General features: G+C 37.3%; 2 protein-coding genes across 2 annotated transcripts; both read left to right on the top strand.

Moving 5' to 3' along the window:
- The first annotated feature begins 2805 nt into the window (after window positions 1–2805).
- Window positions 2806–5406, top strand: LOC113239831 (vesicular inhibitory amino acid transporter). The gene is made up of 4 exons (XM_026476973.1): window positions 2806–2990; window positions 3260–3422; window positions 3504–3633; window positions 3725–5406. Exons 1-4 carry the CDS (start codon window positions 2852–2854, stop codon window positions 4907–4909), a joined length of 1617 nt encoding a protein of 538 aa, XP_026332758.1. The 5' UTR covers window positions 2806–2851; the 3' UTR covers window positions 4910–5406.
- Window positions 5407–11273: 5867 nt separating this feature from the next.
- LOC113239808 lies at window positions 11274–25761 on the top strand. The gene is made up of 9 exons (XM_026476948.1): window positions 11274–11365; window positions 11677–11847; window positions 13672–13882; window positions 19675–19906; window positions 20252–20441; window positions 20758–20857; window positions 21627–21737; window positions 22429–22553; window positions 25587–25761. Exons 1-9 carry the CDS (start codon window positions 11303–11305, stop codon window positions 25719–25721), a joined length of 1338 nt encoding a protein of 445 aa, XP_026332733.1. The 5' UTR covers window positions 11274–11302; the 3' UTR covers window positions 25722–25761.
- Window positions 25762–25983: the final 222 nt, after the last annotated feature.

The raw sequence follows: 25983 nt of genomic DNA, 5'->3' as shown, positions 1-25983 counted from the left end.
ACACACACACACACACACACACACACACACACACACACACACACACAAAATACCTAGGGTAGCCTGGTCTAAGATGACGCATCCGATAAGAGTACGCAATGTAGATTGCCGAGAAGTTATTTACATTAAGCAACTAAGTTCAGTGTCATTTTGTAGTGTTAAGAAGTGGAAATTGTTGCGCGGAAAAATTATGAAACATTATTGAAAACCAAGAAACTAACTACCTAAATCTGAACATTTTGATGTATTTGCAAAAAACTTTTTGGTATTTTCAAATTGTTACTGAGAATAAACTAAGCATTTTTTTTTAAAACCAATTTTGTATGAAATCGCCCAATAACTCATCTAGAGGTCAAACTGCAAACGATTCTGGTCACTTGCAACATAGGGGTTAATAGCAGTTTTATTCTGAAATGGCTGAAGTGTGCAAGAGTACCCAACTCGACGTGTTGCAAGAGTACGCGCGTAGTCTCATACCATTTTTATTAGAATAGTGTACTTCTGAATAAAATTTCTATTGCTATGCCTCTTTCTCAATCAATTGAAACCTTTTGCGAGAGTCTAGTATTTTTATCAGCTCTCCACGAGCAAAGGCCCATGCATACCGAGACAAAAAATCACATTACCAGAAACGTATGGAGGTGATTCGTGCAACCGATAAACGAAGTCCTACCAAAAAAGGTGTTGCGTATTGCACTTTTTTATCAATTACAACCACACTATTAAATATAACTACTTTTCACGTTAGTATGTAAGAGTCAGATAAGTAGACTATAAAATAAAATAATAGCTGATTTTCTAACACTTTTTGTTTTCATTCTATACGATCTCAAACCTTAAGTGCGTCGTCTTAAACTAGACTACCCTATTCGTATGTAAGCGCGTTTATAATTGACATTGCTGTCAAACCTATGCGGATACCCACCTACCGCGTCGCGCTCATTGTGTGGGGCTAATAATAATAGTAATGTGCCAGACAACCGCGCCAATAAATATCACCAGCTTACACGCATCCACTGCTGGACTTATGCGTCACTTTGAGCACGACAACTCTCCCGTTCCTGAAGGTCTACTCCTTTTCTCCGTCCTACGAGTACATCCGAAATCCGTCCGAAACAATTACTATCAAATAAGTATACTGAAATGTATGTACTGAAAGACCTTTTATTGGATAATGAATTCTACAGTGTAGAGGAATTTCCTTTAAAGAAATTGTAATTATATTTTTAATTTTAGACGAATTTTTATTTGTATTTTTGTAGTTCGTATTTTTCTTTATTTCTCTTTTAATTATTTTATTTTATAATAACATTAAAATTATTATTTACCTTAATGACGATCATGTTATCCCTTGACATTATATTTCGAATTGTGATATTATGAAACTGATAATATGAAATAAATGATTCTATTCTTTGAAGCTTCATTTGCATCCTGCTTGTTTTAGTTTTGTCGAGTATTACTTATTTGATAGTAATTGTTTCGGACGGAGAACAGGAGTGCCCTGTGCAGTCCGCATCCAGCCGCTGCCGGCCACCTTTATCAGGTCGCCCATCTTGCCGCACTGCGTCCTACATTACGTGTTCTTTGACGTGGTCGCCACTCTAGAATGCACTCCTGCTCCGCCATCCGCCCTCCTGCAGACATTGTGAGAGACATTGTCATAGTAGAAATGAGACTCCAGTGACTGTTATAAATTATATTATGATATCTTTCCACTATAAATCCAAAGAAAACAAAAACCACGTCCGTTCTCGTCAAATGTGTTTTTCGCAATGGCGGCCGCCCGTCAGCACGTTCCATTATTAATAATACCCTTTTTTTTATTTATTTTTTCGGTAAAACATAGCTCTTGAGAAACAAAATAATATCCCTAACAAAATAAAATAAATTAATGTCGCGATCCGCTATCACTTTGGACTTATTGTAATTGGCATAGAGTCGAGTGTAAACGTGTCAAGTTTGCGTTCTACATGAAAATGTAAAAACTTAAAATCGACCAAGTTTCTAAAGTACCAAACTATGTTTTTGTTTTTTAATAAATACTTTTTATTAATAAATATTTATTTTTTTGACGTTCTATTATAATAATAAAAAATACAAATTATTTTGTTATTTAAAATAAAATTTCGTCCATTTAAGTACAAAGAGCGACCATCCATTTTCAGTTACGCAACACTTATCATATACTAATTAATACAATAACTAAAGTCAAAACTGGATTTCGCTCTCTCTACATCGCATGGCATCCACCCTTTGCGATTACATCGATCGACACACCGCGCAGCATCCCCGCCACCCCTTGTTACACCCTCGGGCGGAAAACTGTGCCAGCAGCCATTGGAAAGAAAAATTGCCGTAAAAATGCTGAAAAACCACGAAATACTAACCTAAAGTCAACAAAAAACACTTAAAAATAGTACAGTGATCACCAATAGTGTCAACCGTTAAAATATTAATGAAAAATGTCAGCATTGAAACAATGAATTTAGAGGCAGAAAATATCAAAGCAATGGCTGCCAAAAAATCTTACGGCACTTTTACACAATAATGCAATACTAATTTACCTTAGTGTTAGTGTAAAGAAGTCTTCCAAACTAGTGTTAAAAGTTAGAAAATAATACAATGAAGTTATAAAGTTAAGAAAGTAGAGAATATTATAGTGTTATTAAAAATCAATGTCTTCCTGTTACGTCAATTTAAAGTCATAGTTAAATTATTGAAATATTTATTGAAGCAATAAAACCTGACACAGTATTTGTAAAAGTTGATGATAGCAATTTCTTCACAATAAAAATAAGTCCCCTGGACACATATTTGAGATATTCAAGAGAAATAACAGAAAGCCAATATGTTGAACCTGGGACGTTTCAAGGTGCCCCCTATCAAGAATATGCTGGATGTGGCAATGCAAACCGTCAGGCAGCAGGTGCCTGATAAACCAGGGCCACCACCGCGCCCCCCACAAAATGTTAGATTCGCGAACTTAGGTAAGGAAAGAAACAAAGAATCGATAGAAAAACACTATTTGAACGTCACTGTAGCAAGTGATTGTTTTAAAATTTTCTTTAAGTTTAACCTCCCCCTCGAATTATTGATTTTGAATATACCATTAAAAAGTATAAATAAAGCAATGTAGAGAACTATGCAGAAGTTGAAATGTATATATATATATAATCCATGAGAACTGGGCAACTATATTCCACAATACAGTTTTTGTCAGTGGTCATTGCATAAATTAAATTAATTTCCTGAACAGAAAACATGGGCGAAAGCTGCGAACTGTCAACCATGAATGAGACTACATCTCCGAGTTACCAGTCCACCAATCCGACGAATCCGTTCCTCAGTGGACAGTTACAGGCCGAAGACTCGTTTACCAGCTACCAGAACACCTATCCGCAACAAGATGGTGCACCAAGGTAAGTACTATGACATACCACAAAGACATAAAGTTTGGTTATGTTGAACTATTTATTGATAGCTAAATTCGATCTTTGTAGGACGCAAAGTATGCAAAGTGTGGACTTTTACGCCTCGTCTGAAGAAGGCGGCTTTGAAGAAGGTGGTGGACCACCGGGTGCTAAGATCAACGAGTACCAGGCCGCATGGAACGTCACTAATGCTATCCAGGTATTTATTAAAACTTACTACGATGAGAGGTCAACGTTTTTGATTTTGAGTTCTAGAATTGAATAAATGTGCATAATGTTCTGCTTTTCAGGGCATGTTTGTAGTGTCTCTACCATTTGCTGTACTCCAAGGAGGCTACTGGGCGATTGCTGCTATGATTGGAATTGCCCACATTTGTTGCTACACTGGCAAAATCCTCGTAGAATGCCTGTACGAAGACGATCCCGTCTCGGGCCAGCGCGTCAGAGTCCGCGATTCATACGTCAGCATTGCCAAAGAGTGCTTCGGAAGGAAGTATGGTGCCAGGATTGTAAATGTAGCCCAAATCATAGAACTCGTTATGACCTGCATCCTTTACGTAGTTGTCTGTGGTGATCTTATGATCGGCACGTTCCCTGACGGCTCAATTGACGCTCGCTCATGGATGATGCTCACAGGAATATTCCTTTTACCTCTGGCGTTCTTAAAGTCGCTGCAGAGCGTCAGCATGCTATCTTTCTGGTGCACTATGAGTCATTTGATTATTAACGCTATTGTTCTTGGATACTGCCTCCTTTACATAGGGGATTGGGGCTGGTCTAAAGTGAAATGGAGCCTAGATTTTGAAAACTTTCCCATTAGTTTAGGCGTCATCGTTTTTTCCTATACGTCTCAGATCTTTCTCCCAACCCTAGAAGGAAATATGGAAGATCGTTCAAGGTTTGAGTGGATGTTGAATTGGTCTCACATCGCAGCTGCTGCCTTTAAGTCTATCTTTGGATACATGTGCTTCCTGACCTTTCAGAATGACACCCAGCAAGTTATAACAAACAACCTTCGTTCTGCTGGATTCAAGGGACTAGTGAACTTCTTTCTTGTTGTCAAGGCGGTTCTGAGTTATCCACTACCATATTATGCTGCGTGTGATTTGCTTGAACGTGCTCTCTTCAGGGGCAAACCAAAAACTCTTTTCCCAGTAATTTATGCTTTAGACGGAGAACTTAAAGTTTGGGGTCTAGCTTGGAGACTTGGCGTGATAATGTTTACAGTGCTGATGGCAGTTTTCATTCCGCATTTCGCTATTTTGATGGGCTTCATCGGCAGTTTTACTGGCACTATGTTGAGCTTTATTTGGCCAGCGTATTTCCATTTGAAGCTGAAAGGTAATCAGCTTGAAAGCACTACCATCGCCTATGACTATTTTATAATAGGCCTCGGTGTTCTTTTCGGTGTGATAGGAATGTATGATTCCGGTTCAGCCCTCATAAAGGCTTTTAAGATAGGATTGCCGTTCTAAATCAATGTAAGTAGTATTAGTAAAATTGTTGATCTATTTTTAGAATTATGAGTACCCACTTCATACGATTGTATTTCGTCGCAACACTATGAGGCTTCAAATGTTTTGAGAGTAATATCTAGTCTGAATGACGAAGTATTTTATATCCTAGATTTGTTTAGGTTTTAAGGAATACTGAAATCGTCGGTGTTTTGTAGAAAGGGCAAAAGCGCCAGTTCGTAATTATTTTCGGGGAGCATGTTTGGTCGTGGTTTTAAAGACTATTTTAAAATATTTACGTCCTGTTTTAAAATTCAATTTTGATTTTAATTAAATAAGCTTAAATTTTATATTGAATTTGAAACTGAACGTAACTATTTTATAACATCGCGAAAACCTAAAACATATCTGGAAAAAATTTTCAAAATGGCGTTTTCGCCGTTTCTATAAATCACCTACGCAATCCAATTGTGTTATATTTTAAATTGTTATAAATGACAATATATAGTGAAACGTGTCTTCCAATTTGATAGTTGTATGTTATACGTATAAAGAAATAAATATTACAATAATAATAATAATATTACGCAATTGCAAGAATAAAATTAGCATTTAAGAAGAAAACAAACATCAAATTTAAAAAAAATCCAAAACCTTGGGTGGATACCATACCCAACAATTAGAACGTACGTAGGTACACTCACTGATAATACTCCTGTAAGAAATTGGGCTTCCAGCTTAAAAAAGATAGTGAATTTCGTTATTATTCATATCAAATGTAGAATAAAGTAAGAAAAACGTGTTATATCTATATATTATAATCGGACGTCTTCCAGAAATAAAATAATTTTTAGAAATATATGTATTTATACTATTATTATATAACAACGAAGTCTTCCTGTTTACACACAGATTTGAATATGTATTTAAAATTATATTTTAAAACATGGCGATTTTTTATGCGTCATTAACAGAGATCGGAAGAGGCAGTGTAATATTTACCCGAACCTCAAGTAACACACGTAAAGCGATGACCTTCTGAAATCTCGGAATGATAAAATATAAAAAGCAAAAATCAAAATAAAATAATTATATTTTTATTTACAGTTACAAAACGTGTGCAATAATAATTGTTATTTCCACATCAAAAATATAGAACAAAACACAAAACAATATTTCCAAGATTTCGAAGGGAGGTATTGTGCACTCTGATGTGTTACTTCCTTGAAATTTACGTACATATATTTTGCTATAGCTATCTCTAGCCAAGTTAATCCAGCGCAATGATACAAACTGACTTTGACATTTAAAAAATGATTGTTGCTATACAATTATACTAATACAAAATGTAAAAGTTGAAAATTATAAATAGTCGTTGTTAGTTATGAAAATCTTAATATAATTTATATACACGCCATTTTCTGGTTTTTACTGTAGAAAAAAAATATAGGACAGACGAATGTTTTTTTTAAGTGACAAAGTTTTACAGTACGCAACATAGAACAATAAATTTAACATTTATTTAATTAAAATTAGGGTTTGAAATTAAAAAGACATTTATTTTCTTAGATAATTATTCGATATATATCCAATAATTATTCATGCCGATTCATATTTTATCTCCTTAATTTTTAACCAACAATAACAAAACTAAATAAACACGAAGAATAATGTTTGGAAAAATTTGGCTTGTGAGTTTTTTGAGATTGACATTTGACACTTTGGATAAGTCTCGGATACAATCACCACCATGACACTGCTGGCGGTAGCGTTTTGTTGAGACAATTAATTTTATAAATATCGACGTTCATTTATTAATATAATTAACACTTCAAACCTTGATTAAAACCAAAGGATTCAAAAATAAAAATAAACGTTTAAGCCCATGTGTATACATTTTGATCCAAAAATATAAATTACTAAGAATATGTCTGTAAGAAAAATGTCTTCCAGTTTAAAGACTAAGAAACTTTTCTAGAAAATTCAGTAAAAAAAAATGCTTACATCTCATAGCGACTCGCGGTGTATAACAAAATTAACAACGTCTAATGTACAAGTTCTTTGCTTATCGACTTATGTACACTTTGCGTAGACAAGTACGTATAAAGTATGCGAAAAAGATGCGCTAGCTATTGCTTCGATGTTTATTATTATTCATAATCAGATTATTCGTTTTCGTGTCTTTCTTGGTTATTCAGAATCAAAATTATTCTAAAATGTTACAAGTGAAATCACTCACAATATAACACTTAATGTAAAATAAAATTACGTCAAGTATAATTAATTATTTATTAACAAAAAATTACCCAAAAGTAATAACTATTTTGATCACGGCTGTACTTTCAATACAAAAATATGTATTATCAAAGTGTCAATATTTTGTTTTGTATAATTGATGCATTTTTTAAATTTTATCAAATAATAAGACGCTAATTTATCGTAAATTTTATTCTTAATAATTGGGTTTGTGGCATCAATGTGCTGCGGTGTAATTGTTCAACGGTATTTTTAAATTAATGTTATATACTAGAGTATAATGTGAGTAGAGTGTTGAAAATTGTAGACTAGAGTCTACAATTTTCAACAGTTTGTAAAGATGGCATTGCCTTTTGCTGTACAGGTTAACCTCTACGCTGAAGTTCGTTTCACACGAACGCTTTTACGGTAATTCTCGGGCTATTTATTTGATTTTTAAATCAGGACTTAATCACGTAGGTATAAAAACATATTTTAATTTCCTCGACGTTTCGGACGCATTGCAACGTCCATGGTCTCGAAGGGACTGAAGAGGCGGGTGTCAGCATCTTCTAACCGTGCGAGTTTTTCTAATCACCCGCACTTAATCTTCACTATTTATTAATGCACTACGCTTGTCACTAGACCGACACACAACACTCACGACATCCGGCGACTTATCGGGCGATACTCAATGTCGTTTACATTTGCTGACAACTGGATCCCATGACGATGAAAGCTTAAAACTGATGCTCGGTTGAAATTACGGTGTTTTTTTTTTTTAATTTCAATACTTTCACGTACTATTCTACTATAGCGATGACGTTCTATAGAAACGATCTTGGGATTATAAAGTTTAATTCGATAGTTTGGTTGTGATTCCAGCAAATGCTCGGCTATTGCAGACTTATTGAACTGACGGTTCTTAACAACCGCGATGTGTTCTTTGACTCTTTCCGCTATGATGCGTTTTGTCTGCCCAATATAATGTTAAGTCTCGAATTAAAAATCAAATAATGTGTGAAAATCGTAAAAGTTTAAATCTAGTGTTCACTATCTAATTTCCGTGACAATTTTTCTTATTTAAATATTCGAGTATATTGAGGCATAATTATTTTAAATAATAATCTAAGGTAAAAAATCTAATAATTAACTAATAAAACTTGCCACGGAAATTAGGTAGTGAAACCCAGTCCGAGAATGACCGTTTAACGTCACGTCAGCAACGCGCGTTGCTTCGTCGAACGAGTTGTATGGAATAGCTTACACGCATCGCTAGCGTTGTAGTATGGAAGATTCTGAAAAGCATTCGCGTGACACGACACGAAGGTGAATTACAGATCACGGTTAAGATTAAGCAAAAATGGCAACTAAACAATTGTTTCGTACTTACAAAACAAATTTTGCTTAAATTTAAGCAAGAAATTAAATTGTTTTTTTCGGATCTAAATTCAGTATATTTACTTTTTCATAAAAGATTTCTTTGAAAAAACAAATATTCCCGACTTAAATCCGCAAACACAGTTTCATTTCCTATGTGTGCCATTTGCGAAAACCTAAGAAATTAAATGAAACTTTGAGTTTACTTCGTACTTTTTTGCTTAAAATTAAGCAAAGTTCGTTTTGTAAACACGGGAAACTTACTTAGTTTGCCATTTTTGCTTAATCGAAGTCAAATTTCGTTTTATAAGTCTCAACCTAAGACACAGGACATACTAACGACTATACTCTAAATTTAAATCCTAGCTGCTTCTAACGACACATCACCGAGAAGAAATGGCGTAGGTTATCACGTTTCACATGGCAAACAAAAAATCGCTAGAGTGGATTGTGAATATTAAAAATAAAGTACACATATTTATTTATTATGTTAATGCTTCTATTAAAAATATACTTAGAAAATGTATCCACACGCAATAATGTTGTATAAATATCTACTTATAATACATGTATTGTGATGAAATGAATTCTAGGTGTGTATTTTAAATAATACAAAATGTTATTCCAAATATTACATGAGTTTTTATTTTTAGCTCTACCACTATTGTAGATTATATCCTTCATATTATCAATGTCTAATATTACAATTCAAATGACTGGACAAACAAGTCGTGCGCTTGAACGTAAGCTACACGCCTGTCCATAACCGTTGCAGTGCCACTCAGAGCTTGAAATCGGTAAGCTCTAAGAGACACTGCGAGTGCGCCCGTCACCCTGAGACATAAGCTGACAAGTCTCAAGTGCCCGTAATTTCACCAAGGAATAATATGGTCGTTACTGATATAAACAATAATTGCTCTAACACAAAGTGGTATAATTTACATATATAAATAAACACGAAGTATTGTCGAAATACAACGATATCAAATGAAAATAAACATACAATTTCTGCGAAAGAAAATCTGTATGTAAACATGTGCAAAATCTGTGAAATTCATTATATAATAAATCGAGTTTCAATCGGGTGTAGAACATTTACAAATAATAAAAAGGCCTTGGTAGTCTAATGGGTTGACCACAGAATAAAGAAAGGGGTTTGGCTACCAAGCAGAGGCCGTGGGCACGAATATGTATGCTGATTTTGATTTAAATCGGAATCGACCGGTTGATCGGGTAGTCTCGAAATCAAATGGGTTTCCGAGCGAGAAGATGAACCTGATTCCTGTTATATCTTTCTAATTTGTGAGTTAAATCAACTATTGTTCCGATTTGAAATGTCAAAAGTTTCCGATCGGCCAGTTGTGAATCGCAATTATGCGCCTCGGAAGTGTCGCAGTATCCGATCGGGAGAGGCAATCAAAAAACTAGCTGCCGGACTTGGACGTTTGAATTTCTCGTAATTTATGTGCGAAATTTCATTTGAAAACTACCATAAGCTTTTACGGTGAAGAAAAACATCGTGGTGAAAACTGCACGTCGAAGTAGGTTCACAAATCTCAGTTTCTTCATTCATGTCTGTTGATTCTTGGTACTTTTGACCCGGCCTTTTTAAGGACATCCCCAATTACGGAAAACGTGAAGTTCCCAAACCACATTGGGCCAGCGTGGCGGACTATGGCCTAAACCCTTGCCTGAGAGGAGGCCCCAGCCCAGCAATGAGACGCAGAAATGGTGCGTGTGGACGTACGACGTACGTATAATGGACGTACATATAGTACAGGCCGTCTCACGGCTATGCCACACGGAGTAAATAGAAACTTTTACAGGAAGAAGACTTCATTTTTATTTTAAAAACAATTTGAACTGCATTCATAGATTTTTTAAATAATCGCCTGTCTGAACCGGGAATCGAACCCGCCAAATGTGAAAAAAAACACCTGTAAGTTTACTGTACTGATCAAAAGCCTCAATCATAAGGATTGTTTTCTTCTAAATAATATATAAAGCATCTCAAATAAAAGGACGACCATGAAACTTATTAAAATTGAATTTAAAATTTTGTTTCGGACAATATAATATGCCTTTTTTCTGACTTTGCCGCGATTTCTCATTGTGGTCCTAAACCGCCGAAACGCTCATAACAAATGACATTACAATAAAATCTCAAATTAAATCAAAGTCAATTAATTAAATGTTACATTTACATAACACATATAAGTTACTATGCAGTAGCAATGCAGTCTTAATGCAACTCGTGAAATTTTGCGCTAAAATTGGAGGGCGGGGAAAATCTTTCTGGATATCCAGAAAGCCTTTATATACTTATATAAGTTATAATAAAAAAGATCATTTATTTCATATTATCAACGTCATAATTAAAATTAAAATTACGACCATCATCACCACCATATTATGCATTAATTGCTGGAATAAGCCTCCCCCTGAGCACACCAAGTCTGTATATCTCAAATACATTAAGAGGTAATATGATACCAATATTTACAGGCTTCTTACAATGTTCTAACCTTGTTATGAATAAATAATCGTTTAACAGCTAACCACGATAGCTTTATAATTTACATTGTTTAAAAGAAAGGAGGTCTCTTAAAAATCAACATGGCCTCCATTTGCGTAGCTCTGTCAATTATGACCTTTTATTGTATTTTTATAAAAAAATAATCACCAATAAAAAATTGCTAATCTCGAATAATCTAGAAAAAATATAATGTATTGCAATAAAATTGTAAAAAATTGGCAATTATATTCGCTCGCGTCTTAGGCCGCCGCCATGCTGGCAAAATGGACGTCTATATGCGCTCAATCGTGCTGCTCGCGATATGCGCCTTGTGCATACAGATAACGGTATGTGACATATTTATTTCTGGGTATTAATAAAAACTCCGAAAAGAACTTAATGAACGAAAGTTAAATATTAAAAATTCCGAAAAACTACTGTACTAACATAATGTACATTTTACCGAAAACTATTGTTTCGACAATTTGTGGATTATCATTTTTCCGGTGCCCTATAAAAGACTGACAGTAATCTAAAATAGTAAAGAAGTATTTTGTTAGCATAGTTCCCTTCTTAATAAAAGAATATTATTACTCTTTTTAGCAACATGAAAAGGTCGAGAATCTACCATTTTTCATTAACAAAAATATGTTCTCAGTGTCCTTACAACATCCGCTTCCACCCATGCTGCCAAGAGCCAAGCGACAATCTGACCCTGGCCATGATTATCGACGCGTTCGAGATCTACGGCCATGACCCTACTGACAAGCTGGATAACTTATGGCTCTACCAGAACGAGATGATGAAGGTTAAGACTGCTGAAGATCAGGTAATATGATTAATTTATTCGCTACGGTTCGCTATCGCCTTCGCGCAATTTCCGGTAACCGATTTCAATAAAACTTGACAAATATATGTGATTTCATGAAATTTTGAGGTTGGTTTTTTTATAACAATGTTACAATTATTTATCGATCAAGATGTGTAACCAGACGAAATGGAGTGCCTAAATGTGTTACGAAACAGACGATCAACAGCGCAAATGTGCTGTCGACTTAGACTATTTATTATTTTCCATCCTCTAAGCGCCCAGTTAGGGGAGACCGGCGCTGGTAGTTCCCGGGGTAAGTTGTTGTCACAGCAATAACTTTGCAAGAAAAATATATAGCAATACATGTGAAGCACGTCGTTAAAACGTCAGGTGATGCGCATTGCCGGCAGCCATTCAGTTACTCCGGCGACGACGGAAGTGTGGCTATGTGCGTGGAGCTGTCAAAACATCACGTAAGTACATTTTTTCTTGTTTATATTTTTTGGTCTGTCTTTGTTTATTATGGGCCGATATATATCATACGTAACTTTTCTAAATTGTAGTGACATAGATAAGGAGTCTTATTGTTTGGGTATTTTTTTTATTAATTTACTTTGCCGGTATGTCAGTTTTCGTATAAAAACGTAATTTGGGGCTATAAGTTCCTCCCTCGAGGGGCTGGTTGTTCCTAGGAACAACTTCCCCAATTGTCCTGTAATCATACTTAAAATTCTCATGACCATTTTTCTTTGTTTTAAGGACGCGAAACTACAAACTTTCAAATGATTTGAGAGGTCTCATGTCAAATATTAAGACAAGATGATAGAGTCACTTATGTGTGTCTCAACTGTGATTCAGATGAAGAAATGAGGTTTGAATAATATTACTGATGAAAAAGAATATAGTTGTTTTTTTTAAGTTACTTGTTGTATTAATTGTATGTGCATAATATAAACATTACATACATACAATTATAAAAAAGGTGGTTTTATTTAAGAAAATCCTTGTTATCCTGACATAATTTAGGCGGAACAATTTGCCTCAAAGGCGGAACAAAGCGCCCCAAAGCGTCCCTACATGAGGAAAAATCTTTGCGCGGCCGCCGCGCGGCGTCCGCTCAGTTACCACGTCTTCATCTACATTAATGACGAATCTGAATTCTATTTACTAGCCAAAAACATTTAAATTCCTCTGAAGAAATCTACCGCGCGGTCGCCCCGCGGGCCGCCGCGTAGACCACATTCAAGTCAGCCTCTGGCGCGTGCCCGGAACGCTCATTTAAGTTAAAACGTAAAAGCTAAACAAATAGAGCGTATTTTGCCATTACAGTTAGACGCACGCGGTCGCTGCGCGGTGGCAGTGCGGACTCCGCTCTTCGACCGCGCAGGGGTGAGCGTGTTGAAATTCGTGTTGAATAAATGCGCCCTAAGGCAACCATGTCAATCGACAAAAAATTTGACACCGTGGAATTTAAATTAGAAAAATTGATGAAAAACCGATATTTATCGATCGCTAAAAGGCGACAGCCGACAAAATCTAGCAAATCTGTAGGCACCTATTGAACCTATTGACCACAAAACACACCATATCGAACGATAATAACGATCGTCAAGAATCGAGCACATCTGTAGACACCTTTAGAAGAGTCAGCCGTGACCATGGAACCTGTAAAGTGCCCGCAACGTTGATTTGTTTGAAAAACCAAATAAACTTGAAAAACGTTTGAAAAAAAAACGATTTAGAACCTAAAAAAAATCTCATTTCCTATGTGTAACAATCACGAAAACCTAAAGACTTCGATACCTTTAGAAGAGTCAAAAATCACAAATTAATATATTCCAGTACATAATAAACGAGCGCGTCCACATAGCAACGGATCATCTGAGCAGATTCGTGCACCAACACGTTCAAGAGCTGAAAGTTCTTCTCATAACCTTGGATGATGTTCTGGACAATATGCTGACTATGTACGAGAACCACAATTCTATAGCTGCTGAACGCAAGTCCACGTACACTGGAGGACCTGTTCCTATGGAGTTTTATTTGAGCCAAGGTAATTTATTACGTCACTTTTCATGACTAATTTCACCAACCTAAATGAATATATAGATTTTAAGACTTTCGTGGTTATTCACTAAATGATTATCACTAGTATCAGGTTTCTTACCACGGTATGACTTCTTTTTATTTTCCCGATATTTCGGAACGGTTGCACGCTCCATGGTCACGGGTTGACTGGACGGCGGCAGATAACAGCTTTAAGAGCAGACATATCTGTCTACCCTCTTGCGCTGTCGACGACTACCTTCATCGCGATTTGTTGTGGCGTTACCATTGTCACTCACTTTTTCACACAAACCACACTCACTGTATCCACACGCGAAACTGAACTCGAGGTGTTTTTGTTTTTAATGCAATAATACTGGACAGTTTAAAACCATCATCACGGTTAAATGTTTTGTACTTCGTGATCTCGATGGCTTCTCGTACCAACCGTGGTATGTAGTGACGTTCTGTCGAGAGTACCTGGGGGCTATGCAACTCGATCCAGTGGTTAGTGTCAGTCTGTGTGAGATGTTGTGCTATAGCCGACTTCTGTGCATCATAGTTTTTTACTGCTCGGATGTGTTCCTTCATACGATCGACAATTGTTCGTTTAGTCTGACCGATATACGAGCTCCCACAACTGCAGTTCACTTTATAGACACCCGGTGTTTGTAAAGGAAGGTGGTCTTTTGGTGAACGTAACATTTATCCTATTTTGGTTAAGGGGTTGAAAACAGTTTTTATGGAAAACTTCCTTAGCGATCTGGCTATTTTATCTGTTACCCCTTGTACATAGGGCAGAAAAACTGGTAGTCTTTGTACGTCAATTTGCTTCTTCCTACCTACCTAACTCTAACCTAACCTAACCTAAATGAATGTCCTGACACTGCAGAGCTCAGGTATGGGTATACCAGATAATACCGTAATAATAATAATGTGCCAGGCAATCACTCTTGGTATCAATCAATGTGTGTACGTTCGTGTTGACATCTGTGTGAAGCGTTTCAAGAACCTTGAGGCACCGAATTTTTCTGTTTTGTGGCTTCTGGTAGACACAGGTCTTACACAAATAGCGTACTGGTGTGTCTACTGATCGCACAGTAGAGATCAGGAGACAACCAAGCTGTTCCAATATCTGAGTGAGACGTCTGATAAGATTCAGCATAGGTACCCAGCGGCGCAACTAGTCACTCTGGGGGACTTGGATGCGCACCATCAAGAATGGTTGTTCCCATACCAGATGACCGATCATGCTGGGAGAAAGACGCGTAAACTTGCATTAAAGCTAAGCCTATCCCAGCTTGTCAGTGGCGCCGCCAGGCACCAGATGTTCCAATTAGCCGTATGAGAATACGGTTAAATTTCTTGGACCTTCTGCTGACAACTGATCCGGAACGCTACTCTGTGGTTGTGGATGCCCCACTGGGTACTTCCGACCATTGTCTGGTGAAAACTGTATCCGTATACTCCCCACCCGATCAGGACCTTAGTGGTATGAGACGGCTGTGGCGATATAGGTTAGCAGATTGGGATGAAATGCTCCATTTCTTTGCGTCGCATCCTTGGCTAGTTTGCTTTACTTCAGGAGACTCGTCGAGCTCTGCTGATGCTGTAGTCGAGGTCTTGCGTTTGGGTATGGAGTACTACATACCATACTCCGATGTACCCAATTGACCCCAAACTCGTCCATGGTTTAACGCTCCCTGCAGTCGTGCTGAAATACAAAAGCTGTCCGCTTTCCAAGCATGGGCAGATGCTCGGCTGCGCAAAGCTCCGAGTACTCGGAATCTGAAGAAAGCTTTTAATAAAGCCGCCAACCCTGGCCCTTTACTGCAGAAGAGAAGGCGAATCTCTTTGCCTCACTCTTTGCAGAGAGTTCGCGTCTGGATGCCGTAGGGAATCTACTACCTACCTCACCTCAGGCTGGCTGCAGTATGGCGCCAGTTCGCATATGCCAAAAAGAGGTACTTAAAACTCTGAGCAATCTTGACGTGAATAAACATAGCGGGCCAGATAGAATTTCAGCGGTAGTCCTACGAAACTGTGCGCCTGAGTTGTCTCCTGTTCTCAAACGCCTGTATCGCCTCTCACTTCAGACTGGTGCAATTTTTTAAGTTGTGGAAGCTTGCAAACGTGCAAGCTGTGCCCAAAAAAGGAAGCAGAGCTGACACTGTGAATTATAGACCTATCTCAGTCACTTCCAAACTCTGCATGACTATGGAACGTGTACCCAATAACCGTCTGCTGTCGTACCTTGAAGACAATGACCTCCTCAGTGATCGCCAGTACGGATTCCAACGAGGGCGATCTACTGGAGATCTTCTTGTGTATGCCTGTCGAATATGGAGCGAGGCTATAGAAAAGCAAGGCGAAGCATTTGCAGTGTCTTTGAACATTTATAAAGCCTTTGACAGGGTCTGGCACGCAAGCCTTTTAAGCAAGCTTCCATTTTATGGGCTTCCCACTGACCTTTGCAATTGGATCTCGGGTTTCGTGAGTGAACGTTCCATTCGTGTGGTCTTAGAAAGCGACTGTTCCTAACATATGGCGATAGATACCAGAGGTCCTCAGGGTTCCGTACTGTCTGCAACTCTCTTTCTGCTGCATATCAATGATATGTTAATTCCACCTACCTTTACATATGCTGATGACAGCACAGTTGTAGATAGGTACTTGATCAATGCAAGCGTCAGTGGAGAGGAAATTCAGTCTTGTCGAGAGTCCATGGTTAGCCGTTTAGATTTGATGCTTAAGGCAGTCTCCGATTGGGGCGATGCCAACCTTGTCAAATTTAACGTTACCAAAACGCAAGCGTGTCTATTCTCCACAAAACGGAGTCCTTTGAGCTAACTCTGACTTTTCGTGATATATCCATACCGATAGCCGACCGTCTCCAGCTACTTGGAATGGACCTGTCGTCCAATCTGAACTTCGGCAGATACATTGAATCCATGTGCAAAAATGCAGCCAGGAAGCTTGGCATCCTATCCAGGATGAGGCGTTACTTCACATCAGGACAGTTGCTTCAGCTGTATCATGCACAAGTCCGGTCGTGTACTGGAGTACTGCTGTCAGGACGGCTCTGCTACGTACCAACTGGCCACCTTGGATTCAATTGGCAAGCGTGCCAAGAGGCTTATAGGTGACTCGGAATTGGTAGAAGCGAAGCTGCAGAGCCTTGAACACCGCCGTAAAGTTTACTGCTTATCGGTATTTTACAGGATATATCGCGGAGAGTGTGCATTGGAATTACACGATTTAATTCCGTTTTCCTTTCCATCAATGGGGGACTACTAGGCTTGGCTTCTACCCCTGTGTTGTGGATATTCCAAAGATTCGCACGAAGCGTTACGCTTCCACATTTATATGGCGAACGGCTATGGAGTGGAATTCCCTGCCTGCAGACTTGTTCCCTGAACGTTATAACTTGGACCTTTTCAAGGCGAGAGTGAATAGGGATTATTTAGGTGTGCATGCTCCATCGTCAACCTCATCGTCACTTTCCACCAGGTGAGATGGAGGTCAAATGCACACTTACATTTGTTTTAAAAAAATCAAACTAGGTAATTCCCCGTACTGTGAGTACCAAGCAGTGGAATGCACACCGACGTATCTACTGGCACTACCCAGAACATCTAGACTAGAACCAAATTAGAAAAATTCATTTCCAAATCGGGGCTACCGGGAATCGAAACCGAAACTTCATCCAGCTTCCACTGTTACCACAAATTTAATTTTAGTAGCAGTAGAGCTCCTTGTGAAAGAGTTTGTTCAGGAAAGTACATAATTATGTACCTACATACAAACAATTAATGCGAGCATTACTGCGTTCCGGTTTTGAATGGTGCCAGTGAAATTACAGGCACATGTGCCTATACACGTCTCAGGATGACGGCCGCAGTGGCACTGCCCGTCAGATATTTATAGCTCTGAGTGACACTGCAATTGTTATGGACAGGTAGGCGTGTCACTTAATACCAGGCGCATGACTTGTTCATCCCGTTACTTGGAACCATAAAAAAATTGATGGATTCATTGACCTACCAAAAAAGAATCCCTTTAGATATTAAGTTTATTGAATGTTAGGATGTTGTCTATCTGACTTAATTACAATTATTAAAGCGACGTCTCCAGTCAGCTGGTAGCTCTAAAGGTATCTGGCTGCGTGAAGAAATACATTTCTCACAGATGGCGCTACGGTACCTGGCATTTAAAAAAATTCCCATGCCCGGTAATTTTCATACAGCGTCTACGTGACCCACTCAATACTTTTGATCTCAAGCTGGTTACATTAAGTAAAATAATACACATGCATTGTTAGCAAAAATGTTTTACTAATATCATTTTGGTATCGAATATTTTGTGCTATGTATGGAGCTACTGCTTATTTTTTACTAAAGAATCCAAGTTCGCGGAAAATTACGACAGGTTTATTCTGAGGTCTGCTTCCACTTCAATATGGCGGGAATGTTGCGACCCGGTATTTTATTTTGATGGCTCAGTACTGGATCGCGAACCACCACATGGGAAACGCTTCTTTAGATCTATGCATCACCTGTGCCTCTACCATGAGATTACAGTGACAGTTATCGCTAGGGACCGAGTAAAATGTTTATATACAAAATGTTGTTCCTTCTTGTGACCGCTGCGCTAGAGACGCTGTATAATTTGCAATAGAAAATTGTAATTTACGCGGTCGCTACTGACAACTGTCTCAGTAAACTCGTGTTAGAGGCATTTATCAGCACCCGTTCATGGACTAGTACTCAAATAGTACTGCACACAAAAATGTCACTATCTCTTTTCTTTGTACCATGTGCGTATATTTACTCGATATAAAATGTTCAATGTAATTCATAAAATTTTGTACTTGATACTTCTCTATGAAGAAGCAGTAGGTGGCAACTACACGGAAAGCACTTGGAAATCGCACAGTAAATCCCGTAGCAGGTTTTTTGATACCCATATAGGTAGCGAAACGGGGTACCCCGTACTATTATATTCTGAAATTTAATTTAAGAACCGTTTACATGGGGTCAATCGACGAGCCATTCCATGTAGTCCAGCCATTATTGTTGGCTTCGTGTAAATAGAGATAATCAGTTTTGGATTCTCTTCAGAATAGTGATATAGACATTCCACTAAATTAGAACTAGGTTTAGAATTAGAATTAAAATTTTTTTTTAGAATTTAAATTAGAATTATATTTTTAATTTTTCGGATCAATACCTTCCCCCACCAAAAGTGCATTGAATTGGCTCCTGTGTGAATGTGAATGTGCATACTGAGCCACGCCACTAGTTTGCCTCGCCGTTTAATAAAGAATCTTAAAGACACTTATTGTAATACAGGTTGTAATGTAGATGATCGTTGCGAATTTCGCACTTTTCACTAGACCGGCTTAAGGTCTATCTACTTCAAATGGCTTTGGTTGATTCCGCATTACAGTGAGTGTTGAATCAATCACTTGGGAATAAAATTTAAAGTAAAATTGAAGATATATACTGATTACTGTACGTGTGAAAACAGGATTCCTGATAGAAAAAAAAACACAAACTTACCTCGAAATTTTACAAGAAAACCGCTGTATATCAATAGGTACTATAAGTAATATATTAATATCAATGATTTTTTTTTAATATCAACAACTAAATAGAACACGGTTGATACGATACATATTTTTCAAATGCTTTTTGGAATGGCTCGTCAATTGGCTCCGTGTAATTGGGCCATTATGTCAAACGCCGTTACTGTTCAGGTACGGGTTAATCCTGTTCCCTGCTTTCTATTCTGTTTCAGAATTCTATTGTGGCAAAAACGTGTACATATTTCTCTCGGAGCTCTACTCGGACATATACAATATGGGAAGAGGCCCGGCTCCCTACTGCAAAGATCGTTCGTTTGTCTTCCTCGGCTTTTTGCACTTTCACGACGAAAATAAATATTACTTAATTGACGATCCCAGTATTAGCTTCCCGACTGACAATTACTTACACGGCTTAGAGTGTCATATCGGTGTATGTATATTTCGGTAAGTAAGAATCTATAACGCATCGACATAATTTCAAAATGTAGCATCGTATAGAAAACATATCATCGGTATTTTGTAGAAAACGCTATTTTGAAAATTTTTTGAATGGAGAATGTTTAAGGTTTTAACGACTGCTTTAAAATATTTTTCAATAATTAAATTTTCTGACGTTTCATGGCGGGAAATCGTTATACCTTCACAGTGGCCATTTTGAAAACTCTCTCTTATTTTTAATGTAGCAAGAAAACATATTCCAATTATTTAACTTACGATTTCATAAAATAAATAATTTAAATAAAAAAAATTGTCAAGAGCTAAGAACTCGATATGGATAAAATTATTCAGGTTTCCATTCAAGAAGATTCTCCAGCGAGACCGCGACATCTCCACACTTCCTAAAGCGATCGTGAAATGTGGGTTGGTAATGTACAAACTACCGCCCCTCACGGCGGCCTCCTGCATCATCACGTCTGGATCCTTTATCCTGGATTTCAATATACAAGGTCTGAGATATCGACATCACGATTTCTTACTGGTAAGTCATGTGTAATTAGGTTGAAAAATTTGTATTCAGATGGAAAAATGAATAATGAAAATGGTTTAAGATTTTGACTACGACACATTTGACCTGTGATCTTACAGATTTTTAAATATCCAAGTCAGGTAGTGAATTAATGTTTACAAGCCATCGATACGACGATAAATAAAACGTCACGACATAATGGGAACGCGCCCTAAGGCACAGACATACTCTAATGAGTAGGCAGACTCTGGATTTAAATCACCAGATTTTTTAAAATATACTTAGCATAACCACACAAATATCTATGTATAAAGTTAATACTTTACAGACAGTGCCCAACGGAGCAACGTACTACACGAAAGAAAAGAGCACTCCCCTGGTCTGCAACCACCACGTTTGCGAGTGGAACTACACTAACCTTTACGGAGGTATTATTGGCTGATTTTTCCGAGACTGGTGAAATTACAGACACAATGGGACTTGTTAACTTATGTCTCAGGGTGACGGCCGCAGTGGCAGTGCCCCTCAGATCTTTGCGATTTAAAACTCTGGGTGGCATTGCAACTGCCATGGACAGGTGTGTCGCCCAAGGCGCTGCGCAGATGGAGCAAATTTGATCATCAAGTTTCGGCAACTGGCAACCCGCAGACGTTTTTCATATAATTTTAAGAACCCGCGCAGACGTAGCAACTTCAGTTGAGAGTTTCGGCAATCGACTACAGTTTTCGATTGCCGAAATCCATGATTAAATAAATTCTTAATTGCCGCAACTAGAAACTTGCAAATTTTTTACCGGTCGTCTCCAGTTTCCGCAACCGGCAACAGCAACTCATGAAGCAACTTCAGTCCCTCCCTGTCCCCTGCAGCGTCAGTCTTGACCGTAGATTTCGAAAGTTTATTTAAAATTGTGGCAACCGGCAACTAGGCCTCTTAGTTGCTACAACCGGCATCCGTTAATGGAAACTTGTAAAAAGTTGCCAGTTGCGTCAACTAAAGTTGCTCCACCTGCGGAGCGCCTAATACTAGGCGCACATTGACCGTAGGCGCACGACATGTTCATCCCGTCTCTTGGAGTCATAAAAAGAGAGGACATCTGTGCTCTACTGAGATAAGTTGAAAGATTCATAAAGAAGAAAAATCTACCGTAAGCACTAGTCTAGAACTACTTACTTATTACATACTTTTTCCAATTCCAAGGACCTTTCTTGATCCCTGGTGACCCGGGTACAGGCTTGGATGGGGTTCCGCCTTACATTGAGCCGACTCCAAAACCAGACGATGACGATAACGACAACATTACCGTACCATGTGAGTTTTTCACTTCAATGTTTACATATGAATTAAGACGTGCCACTGTAGAAGACGCTGGAAAAACTGTTTTGCTAGTACAAAAATTTTAGGTATTTACTATTAAATAACGGTCCTACAAAAAATATACGGTACACCTAAGGCTAATTTATTAGACAATAGGATGTATTTTACTCGATCATATACAATCCTGAGAACAGACTTAAAAGTCTAAAACAAATTATTAAAGAATATCTAACTTTGCACATAATTTATATATAAAAAACTCTTTTAAACTTATTTAAATTTAAATTTTAAAACAAAGTAAACAGGAAATGAAACTATTTTTCCGGATATATTTGTTTTTTTTTTTCAAACAAACCAACATTCGGGGCCTTTACAGGTCTCATGGTCACGGTTGCCCTGTAAATGGGACCTGTAAAGGGCCCAAAATGTTGGTTTGAAATAACAAATATACGCGATTTAAATCCCGAAAAATAGTTTCATTTCCTATGTGTAACAATCGCGACAACCACCTCAATAGGACGTAAATATTTTAAAACAATCGTTAAACTAGCTCCCTTAATTTGTTTTTCCAAATGGGGCTTTTATCCTTTCTACAAAGCACCGACGTCCTTTATTATTATATAGTCTGCTTATCAGTCGAAAGTATGACTAACGTAGCAATCTCATATAAAACTAATATTCTTAGATACCATGAAGGGGTGTCTATACTTGTATGCGCCGAACTATGGGTCAATCGCAGGCAAGAGCTACTTGGATCCTTTGGAAATACACAACGATAGATTCACTTGCAATACAGCGGAGGGACCTAAGGTAATGTATTTGTAAAATACCAATAATATGTTTTGGGATAATATTATTGGATCCTCAAAGATATAATTGGTCTATTGTAAATGTGCACTTTTTTAAATAAACGATATTTTTGTATTTATTCAGATCAATTAATTATTGATCAATTATATATATATATATATATATATATATATAAATATTTTAATTGATCCATCTATTATACTAATTGATCTACGGGTAAATTATAAATGAACTCCATTCAAGGCAACTCTATTAATATGTTTAAGCGTACTATATTAAATTTGGTATTCAAAAATAATATTTGACTCTCTTTTTTTAATATTGGTCATTTCTTTTAACGATTGATGACATTTTTAACCAGTATCTTTTGATTGATCTCGTAATAAATGTTGGTTACTTGGTTGCGCCCTCCATTCAGTAGGTTAGATTAGGTTGGTATATGAAAAAGCAGCACGAGCCGCACGAGCCGCGCGAGCGTGTCGCGGCAGCGACCGGCGAGTGCCATTAGCCAATTTGCTTACGTTTCCGATATGATTTCAGTAGGGCTAGCACGACAATATGCGACTTGGGCGAGAGCGACATAAAGCATGGAATTTCTATGCGAAAATAGCAGTATCTTGCGTTTCATGTCGTTCTCGCGCAAGTCGCGCGCTATTATGCTAGCCTTACAGATCAAATTATATTATATTATAATTAATATTAGTATACAAATATGACCAACGTTTAATTAGTTTGAAAAATAAGTATCTAAATTTTATTTTTAATGCTCATTCGTCTTAATTTTGAGACCCAACAAAAAACCATCAAAGTTAATTTATACAAATCAAACATTTTTAGCGTAGCTCAGAACAGATTAAAATATCTATTTTTTTTTTCTCAGAGAAATTGGATCAATCATTAAAAAAGATGACAGTTTCGATTTTCTGCCTGATGCTTTTGAAAATTTAAAATGATCATTTAAATACGTGCCATATCTTTTCCCCTGGAAATTTTCTTTAACGCAGTCTATTTAACTAGGTATTCAAAGTTTTCGCAGACAGCGTAATTGAACAGACGACAGTTGAAAGATCCAAAGGGCAAAAATCGATCGAAGGATGTTTCTTACTGTTCAAACTTTCGTCGGCTCAATACGAAAACCTCATAATCTCCATTAATGTGAACTTTTGAATAGGCACAAAAAACAGAATTACTAGAATTAACTATAAATGTATAATATCCGATTCTACCTTTATTTTATAAGTAAATACATACATACATATCATCACACCTATCTCCCACCGGGGTAGGCAGAGACTATGGACCTCCACTTGCTACACCCCTAATAAGCTTGAATTGTCCGATATTACGCTTGAAAAATACGTGGGGCGCACTATAAGTTTCCGGAATGAATAAGAAAAAAATGCTCTAAATGGTCAGAAATGAATTTATTGTTTCTCAAAATTTTTACCACTCATTTATCTTAATTATTATAATATTAATTATAATAATAATTTTTACCACTAATCTGTGACAACCTCTATTACATTTTACATTACATATTTTTCATACTCTTCGACAGTCTCTTCAGGTGATGAAAATTGTTGACCACGTAACTGGTTCTTAATTTTTGGAAATAAATAAAAATCACAAGGTGACTTTCGACAGGTCGGGATTGTACGCGGGATGGCTCATAAGGTCAACATTTTATTTGTCTGTCTGGCCGTGTGAGAACTGGCATAGATACGTGTGTAAAGATACGGCGTTTACGGTTTTTTTTACGGAGTTTGTCAATAACTTCCGGCAAACAAATGGTCGTGTACCTATCACTATTCACGGTACAACGACTCTCCAAAGCAACAGTAGCCACGTGACCAGTTTTATTAAAAAAAGAAGCAATCATCCGCTTAGATGGCCTTTGCACGCGCGTCACTTGGTGCAATGCCATGCTTACCAGATTCAACGAAGGGGTGTCAAATTTGGTGTGGCACATAGTAACAGGTGACTAAACATGTATTTGTTAGTTACTATCCCAAAACAAAGCAGCAATCTCGCGTATGGGTCTTTGGAGATGAGCCGAAACCAACCAAAGTGGCAATGAAACAAACTGTATTCTACAGCCAAAGAGTTCCATTTCCAAATGTTGTAATTACTTCTTAAATATTGTTTATGTAAGTGGCCAGTTTCGGAAACTTATAGTCCGCCCTATGTATAAAAGGCATTTCATCCAGAAACGGCGTTACGAGGTTTTCAAATTTAGCCGAAGCTTTGTTTTAATAATTATAACAAACTAGTGTGAAGTAATTTCACAAAAAAAATACTGAATACCATGGCAGTAAAACATTGTGATATTTAATAAACTTCATATCGTCGGGAATAGTGCAATTACGCGTAACTAGTATTTGATTATGAGTCTCCATTTCGGTAATTGAGTCGCCAAATCGAATCCGCGTAAATGTCGTAGCAACCAAATTAGCGTGATTTACGCGAATCTATTGTTATCAGTTTGTAGACAACATAAATTAATGCTTACTGTGGAAAAAAGAAAGTCGTAGTCATTGAAATGAAGTAGATAATAAAGTTAAATCCCTCTCCTGTGAAATTTGGCTTGGTGTAGATACGCGCTTTTTACCAATACTACATACGCGGATTTGCACTATGCCCGACGATATAAGAAGTCTTGCAGTTTTGTATATAGTCGGTGTTTTGTAAAAAAGGCGAAAGCGCCATTTCGAAAAATTTATTAAGGAGCATGTTGTAGGTTCTAACGACTGTTTTAAAATATTTACGTCCTGTTTTAAAATTTAACTTTGGTTTTAAATTTTAAAGTGAATTTAAAACAGGACGTAAATATTTTAAAACAGTCGTGAAAAACTAAAATATTATTTCCTGAATTGTTTTTCGAAATGGCGCTATCGCCCTTTCTACAAACCATCGACGATATACTCTAATTGGAACCTCTGGTCAGTTGTTAATAGACGGTGCTATTGCGCTGTAGAAAACGAATGTGAAAACTATATCAGCAAATGCTATATCAGCAACTTTTCTTTCTTTCAGGGACTTTACTGGTATCCCCAATGGATGGGTGCAGTCCCAAATTATCCATACCCAACGATGGAGGACAAAGTTTACCCTGGACAGACAGGAGCTTTTTTCCCACACCAATATACTGACGACGACGAAATTCCGTAGGAATACAAATTAGTTAATAAACAGTTTTTTAGAAAAAATATTAAATAAATTAGTAAAATGTGAGCTTCATTACTTGTATCCTTCTATGATATGTAAGGTAAAAAAAGAAATAAGGATTTGCTTCTTTACACAAATTTGAATTTGGTATCCTACAAAAAGCAATGACCTTTTTGCAGTTACAAATATATGAAATACAGGGTGGAACGGAACGACCGACAAAGCCGAAAATATCACGTTGAGAACCCAACATACATGAGTTTTA

The sequence above is a fragment of the Hyposmocoma kahamanoa genome, unplaced genomic scaffold (assembly GCF_003589595.1).
Source record: "Hyposmocoma kahamanoa isolate Upper Pololo Valley unplaced genomic scaffold, ASM358959v1 116, whole genome shotgun sequence".
Lineage (NCBI taxonomy): Eukaryota > Metazoa > Arthropoda > Insecta > Lepidoptera > Cosmopterigidae > Hyposmocoma > Hyposmocoma kahamanoa.
This window is presented reverse-complemented; position numbering and strand designations above follow the sequence as displayed.